The 7,500-nt window shown below is 64.2% G+C and overlaps 1 protein-coding gene across 1 annotated transcript in view; it reads right to left on the reverse strand.

The window, feature by feature from the left end:
- The window catches only part of LOC144827863 (uromodulin-like), a 159,236-nt gene extending 155,349 nt beyond the window's left edge, over positions 1-3,887 (reverse strand). Inside the window, exon 1 of the mRNA XM_078686027.1 lies at positions 3,359-3,887. Coding sequence (XP_078542153.1) covers positions 3,359-3,887 — 529 coding nt within the window. The remainder of the gene's footprint in view (positions 1-3,358) is intronic.
- Between the last annotated feature and the right edge of the window lie 3,613 nt (positions 3,888-7,500).

A 7,500-nucleotide genomic window follows, 5' to 3' on the forward strand; every position in this document is an offset into this window, starting at 1 on the left:
GACAGGGCCCAGGGCCGGAGCACCCGACCCGGGGCCCGGCCGGGCCCCTGGACCCAGCCGGGGCTCCCAAGCCCGGAGGTGCATGGGACGCCTCCCCGGTCCCTCCGGACCCCGTCCCGGGCACCCTGCCACGCAGCAGGACCAAGGACAGAGCCCGGGGTGGGGAGGCCGCCCTCCCCGGGCCCTCAGGGGCCCTAGCCACTGCTCCTGAACCCAGCCAAGCAAGGGGAGGCTCCCCGGGCACATCGGAACCCCTTCCCGGGCCCTTGGCAGTGCGGCAGGCTGGGAGACAGGGCCCGGGGCCGGAGCACCCGACCCGGGGCCCGGCCGGGCCCCTGGACCCAGCCGGGGCTCCCAAGCCCGGAGGCGCATGGGACGCCTCCCCGGACCCATGGAGCCCGTCCTGGGCATTGAGCCATGCCGTTGGCCTGGAGATGGGTGCCCCGGACGCCCGGGGGAGGTCTGTCTGGGACACATGGAGCCCGTCCTGGGCATTGAACCATGCCGTTGGCCTGGAGAAGGGAGCCCCGGACGCCCGGGGGAGGACTGCCCGGTACCCGTGGAGCCCTTCCCGGGTACTTTGCAACGCCGTTGGCCTCCTGGAGATGCGTGCCCCGAACGCCCGGGGGGTGGGCTGCCCGGGACCCGTGGAGCCCGTCCTGGGCACTCTGACCTGCTGTTGGCCCGGGGGAGGGACCCCAGACGACCGGGACCCGTGGAGCCCGTCCTTGGCACTCTGACAAGCCGTTGGCCCGGGGAAGGGAGCCCCAGACGACCGGGACCTGTGGAGCCCGTCCTGGGCACTCCTGTATGCCGTTGGCCCGGGGAAGGGAGCCCCGGACGTCCGGGACCCGTGGAGCCCGTCCTGGGCACTCCTGTATGCCGTTGGCCCGGGGAAGGGAGCCCCGGACGTCCGGGACCCGTGGAGCCCGTCCTGGGCACTCTGAAATGCTTTGGCCCGGGGAAGGGAGGACTGCCCGGGACCCGTGGAACTCGTCCTGGGCACTCTGACATGCCGCTGGCCCGGGGAAGGGTGCCCCGGACGCCCGGGGCCCGTGGAGCCCGTCCTGGGCACTCTGACAAGCCGTTGGCCCGGGGAAGGGAGACCTGGACGCCCGGAACCCGTGGAGCCCGTCCTGGGCACTCTGAAATGCTTTGGCCCGGGGAAAGGAGCCCCGGACGCCCGGGGGAGGACTGCCCGGGACCCGTGGAACTGGTCCTGGGCACTCTGACATGCCGCTGGCCCGGGGAAGGGTGCCCCGGATGACCGGGGCCCGTGGAGCCCGTCCTGGGCACTCTGACATGCCGCTGGCCCGGGGAAGGGAGCCCCGGACGCCCGGGGGGACGAAGGCCCGGGACGCATGGAGCCTGTCCCGGGCACTCTGCCATGCCGTCGGCCTGGATGGAGCACCGGACGCCCGGGGGACGACTGCCCAAGAGCCATGGAGCCCGCCCTGGGCAATTTGACATGCAGTTGGCCTGGAGGAAGGAAGCTCCGGGTGGCCTAGGTAGGTGTTTCCCAGGCATATCCCATCTGGTCCCCATGGCAGAGAACCACCAACCCTGGAGGGGTGTCCGGGCATACCCTGCCCCATAGTAATCCGGAGGCAAATTACCCCCCTTTCTTGCAATCTGTGCACGCGAGGTGACAGAGGGGACCCAAGGCGTGAAAGAACCCGACCTCATGGAGCCCTCGCTGGGATCCAGGAGGCGAATGGCACCTCATTAAGACTTCCAGGGAAGTTCGGCCATCTGGTCGCCCCATAGGAAAGCGTTGCGGGCGACCAGATGCCCGAGGGGATCCGGGCGACCAGATGGCCGAGGGAATCTGGGCGATCAGATGGCTGGACACGGAAGTGAAGCCGCCTGGACTCTCCCGACCCTGTCCCCGTCCCCGTGCCCGTGCCCGGGACGCATGGAGCCCGTCCTGGGCACTTTTCCATGCCTTCGGCCTGGAGCCCCCAGACACCCAGGGGAGGACCACCGTGAAAGCCATGGAGCCCGACCCGGGCACTCTGCCATGCCGTCGGCCTGGATGGAGCCCCGGACACCCGGGGGACAAATGCCCGGGACGCATGGAGCCCGTCCTGGGCACTTTTCCATGCCTTCGGCATGGAGCACCCCGACACCCTGGGGAGGACCACCCTGGAAACCATGGAGCCCGACCCGGGCACTCTGCCATGCCGTCGGCCTGGATGGAGCCCCGGACGCCCGGGGGACAAATGCCCGGGACGCATGGAGCCCGTCCTGGGTACTTTTCCATGCCGTCGGCCAGAAGCCCCCTGACACCCAGGGGAGGACCACCGTGAAAACCATGGAGCCCGACCCGGGCACTCTGCCATACCGTCAGCCTGGATGTAGCCCCGGACGCCCGGGGGACGAATGCCCGGGACGCATGGAGCCTGTCCCGGGCACTCTGCCATGCCGTCCCGACAAATTCGTACGGACTCCTTTTTGCAAAAACACCTTTTATTGGTAATCAAGTGCCGAGCATACATTACAAAATAAAAGCACTTCAGGTATCGGCCAACGATACATTAAATCAGCTCAGGTCAATCAAGACACCTTTTATGTAGAACTGGCCCCAACTTACCCACCCCGCCCCGCAATCCCCCTCTCGTAGCCAGTGTGCCGCTTTCCTCCATTCCAGTCATTAACACGCTATCCCCATCTGCTCAGGACAGGGACCTCAATGAAGGGTAAGTGGTGTCATTCAACGGAGTGTCAAAACCCCCCAGGACTGCCATCAGTAATTGTAAGTAGTGTGTGTGCCTTGGTAAGTGTGAGAGATCCCAGGCTCAGTGCCCTCACTCTGAGGTCCCTCCCTCATCTCCACTTTGGTCTCCATCCGGCTGTTGGAGCGCTACCACCAGGGCCTCCCACGCCCTTGCCACCTCCAGCGCCTTGTCATTATCCAGGCTCCTAGCTTGTCGCAGCCGCAATGTACTCTCCGCTTTCGCCCAGCGCTCTAGTGTGGTCTTCCAACGCGGGTAGCTGGGGCCTTGAATAGATTTCCAGTGCATGGAGATTTCACGTTTAGCCAATATCAAGCCCAAGTCGCAGAATTTGCTGGTGACTCGAGTGCGAGGGGTGTGAGGGAACCACAGTAATAGGCATGCACCTATATCAGGAGCGATCTGCCGGTCCGTGACAGCATTCAGGCAGGACATTACCGCCTCCCAGTAACCCGTCAATTTGATGCAAGACCAAAACATGTGGGCGAAGTCCGCGTCTGCGGTCCCACATCGGGGGCAAAGCGAGGAAGCACCCTCAAAATATTGCGAGATTTTCGTCGGCGTTAGGTACGCTCTGTGCAGGGTAAAAAACTGGACCAACTGGAACCTGGCGTTCCTCGTACCCTTCCATGCTCTGCGCAGTAGCTGTGGCCACGCCGTGTCAGGAATAGATCGCCCGATATCCGCCTCCCATTTGGCTCGCAGTCCATCCATGGGCCGCAGGGCAGCTGTCGACAGCCGCCGATAAAGACATGTGACAGCCTTGTAAGTGCCAGCGGCCATCACCACATACTGACAGCACTCCGACGTCGGCGGTTCAGTGAGCCCACATTTCCAGTATCGGCGAATACCAGCCACTAAAGCGGCGTGGAGCAGATATCCACCTCTCGGCAGATCGTAAGAGTCCCGCAGCTCCTGAAACGAGAGCAGCGAGCCATCCTTGTAAAGGTCGCCGACCATCTGCAGGCCAAGCTCCTCCCAGACCGCCAGTGCCGACCAGTCACCGCCATGCGGGAAGGCTGTGCACATCCCGAGTGGAATTTCGGGGGCGTAAGGGCGAACGGCACCGGAGCGCTTGTGGGCCCGAAGCCAACAGCTGCGGATCGTCCGTTCCTCCAAAGTGAGCTGAGCTAGGTCCAGCTTCTGGCCCATGACTATAAAGGAGAGGAAATGTCTCGGGAACAAATTGCCTGACACATCGTCCGGGCCGCGGAACTCCAAAGCCACCGCCTGAGTGAGCCACTGCAGCTGCGCGGCCAGGTAGTACCACTCAAAATCCGGGGCCGCAAGGCCCCCGTCCGCTCTGGGGCGCATCAGCGTAGTTAGTGCAACCCGTCGTCTACCCGATCCCCAGATGAACCCCGTCGTAAGGGAGCGGAGTCTGCCGAAAACTGTCGCGGGAATCCAGACCGGCAGGGTGCGAAACAGGTACAACAGTCGGGGGAGTGCCACCATCTTCAGCAACGCGACTCGTCCCGCGACTGAAAGCGGCAGCGTCCGCCAAAAACCCATGCATCCCTGTAGATTCCGAATCGCCCTGTTGATGTTACCGTCCAGGAGGGCCGCGGGCGAGTGGTAGATGAGAGTGCCCAGATAGGGGAGGCAGTGGCGTTCCCACCGCAAGGCACCCTCCGGCTGGATGTCATCAGCCTCCGGAGTCAGCGGGAAGAGGCAAGACTTCCCCCAGTTGACTCTCAGCCCTGAGAGACGACCAAAATCCGCCAGGAGCCGTTCGGCCCCGCGTAGGGAATCTCCCGTGTCCGCCAGAAACAACAGACAATCGTCTGCATAAAGAGAGATGTAGTGGGTGTCGGCTCTCAGCGGTAGTCCTGCATACGCGCGGCCCATCCGGGCGTGCGCAGCCAGCGGCTCTATGGCCAATGCGAATAACAAGGGGGATAGAGAACACCCCTGACGGGTCCCCCTACCCACCGCGTAAGAGGCTGAAATGGTGGTCCCCGTTTTGACACGGGCCGTTGCCCCGGCATATAGCAAGGCAGTCCATTTCACAAAGCGTTCGCCCAGACCAAAGGCCTCTAGGACGCGGAGCAGGTATGGCCACTCGACGCTGTCAAATGCTTTCTCGATGTCAATCGAGAGGACCGCAGCCCCTGGAAAGTCAGCGGCCTCTCCCCCCATGATCCGGAGCAACCGGCGCACACAGGTGGCTAATTCGTACGGACTCCTAACCTTACGACACGGATCGGAATCGAGCCCTCTCTGACCCAGCAGTTTCAGGCGCCCGGGGGACGAATGCCCGGGACGCATGGAGCCCGACCCGGGCACACTGCCTTGCCGCCGGCCTGGATGGAGCCCCGGACGCCCGAGGGACGAATGCCCGGGACGCATGGAGCCCGTCCCAGGCACTCTGCCATGCCGTCGGCCTGGATGGAGCCCCGGACGCCCGGGGGACGACTGCCCAAGAGCCATGGAGCCCATCCCGGGCACTCTGCCATGCCGTCCCGACAAATTCGTACGGACTCCTAACCTTCCGACACGGATCGGAATCGAGCCCTTTCTGACCCAGCAGATTTCAGGTTGATTTGCTATATACTTTACGTACGATTTTATGGGGGCCGATTCCGATCCGGTACGTAAAAGCAAATACGACCGACATGTCGGACAACCACGTACACCCAGGGGATAGGACTGCCCGGGTCACATGGACCCCGTCCTGGGCACTCTGATCTGCCGCCGGCGCCGGGGATCGAACCGTGATCACCAGATGGGGATATCCCAAAAATCTGGCATGGATACGGCCCGCCAGGACAGGTTTGGGCACCCCTGTTGTACGGACTCCCAAGCCCTACGGTCCTTCTGACACGGATCGGAATCGAACCCAGCAGATTTCGCGTTGACTGCCTCTATATCAGGGGTGCCCAAACCAGTCCTGGCGGGCCGTATCCATGCCAGATTTTTGGGATATCCCCATCTGGGGATCACGGTTCGATCCCCGGCACCGGCGGCAGATTAGCCCAGCACCAGGTGACTCTGGGAAATAGCTGGCGCCGCGGCTAGGGCGGCTGACTCCGGAATCTGGAGATTTTTTTATTTAAGGTTTTTGTAGAGCGCGTAGTAACCCTCGAGCATCCCAGAGATCAGGGTTCGATCCCCGGCACCGGCCGCAGATTAGCCCAGCACCACGTGACTCTGGGAAATAGCTGGCGCCGCGGCTAGGGAGGCTGACTCCGGAATCTGGAGATCACGGTTCGATCCCCGGCACCGGCGGCAGATTAGCCCAGCACCAGGTGACTCTGGGAAATAGCTGGCGCCGCGGCTAGGGCGGCTGACTCCGGAATCTGGAGATTTTTTTATTTAAGGTTTTTGTAGAGCGCGTAGTAACCCTCGAGCATCCCAGAGATCAGGGTTCGATCCCCGGCACCGGCCGCAGATTAGCCCAGCACCACGTGACTCTGGGAAATAGCTGGCGCCGCGGCTAGGGCGGCTGACTCCGGAATCTGGGGATCACGGTTCGATCCCCGGCACCGGCGGCAGATTAGCCCAGCACCATGTGACTCTGGGCAATAGCTTGCTTAATCTTCCCAACGGCCCCTAGCGCCTAGAGACCCTTACGGGTGATTGTGCGCCTTACAAATGTGGATTATTATTATTATTATTATTTGGGCCGATTCCGATCCGGTTCGTAAAAGCACATCTGCGCGAATCTGTCGGACAACCACGTACGCCCGGGAGAGGACTGCCCGGGACCCGTGGAGCCCGTCCTGGTCACTCTGACCTGCCATCGGCCTGGAGAAGGGAGCGCCGGACGCCCGGGGGGAGGACTGCCCGGGACCCGTGGAGCCCGTCCTGGGCACTCTGACCTGCCGTCTGCCCGGGGAAGGGAGCCCCGGACGCCCGGGGGGAGGACTGCCCGGGACCCATGGAGCCCGTCCTGGGCACTCTGACCTGCCGACGGCCCGGGGAAGGGAGCCCCGGACGCCCGGGGGAGGACTGCCCGGGACCCGTGGAACTCGTCCTGGGCACTCTGACATGCCGCTGACCCGGGGAAGGGAACCCCGGACGCCCGGGAGCCGTGGAGCCCGTCCTGGGCACTCTGACAAGCCGTCGGACCGGGGAAGGGAGCCCCGGACGCCCGGGACCCGTGGAGCCTGTCCTGGGAACTCCGGCATGCCGTTGGCCCAGGGAAGGGAGTCCCAGATACCCGGGACCCGTGGAGCCTGTCATGGGCACTCTGACAAGCGGGTGTCCCGGGGAAGGGAGCCCCGGACGCCCGGGACTCGTGGAGCCCGTCCTGGGCACTCTGGCATGCCGTTGGCCTGGGGAAGGGAGCCCCGGACGCCCGGTGGGGGAGGACTGCCAGGGACCCGTGGAGCCCGTCCTGGGCACTTTGACCTGCCGTTGGCCTGGAGATGGAAGCCCCGGATGCCTGGGGGAGGACTGCCCGGGACCCATGGAGCCCGTCCCGGGTACTTTGCCATGCTGTTGGCCTCCTGGAGATGGGTGCCCCGGACGCCCGGGGGAGGACTGCCCGGGACGTATGGAGCCCGTCCCGGGCACTTTTCCATGCCGTCGGCAGGGATGGAGCCCCGGACGCCCGGGGGACGACTGCCCAAGAGCCATGGAGCCCGTCCTGGGCAATTTGACAAGCCGTTGGCCTGGAGGAAGGAAGCCCCGGGTGGCCTAGGGAGGTGTTACCCAGGCATAGCCCATCTGGTCCCCCTAGCAGAGAACCACCAACCTTGGAGGGGTGTCCGGGCGTACCCTGTCCCTAGTAATCCGGAGGGAAATTACCTGACTTTCTTGC

The sequence above is a fragment of the Lissotriton helveticus genome, chromosome 4_1 (genome assembly GCF_964261635.1).
Source record: "Lissotriton helveticus chromosome 4_1, aLisHel1.1, whole genome shotgun sequence".
Lineage (NCBI taxonomy): Eukaryota > Metazoa > Chordata > Amphibia > Caudata > Salamandridae > Lissotriton > Lissotriton helveticus.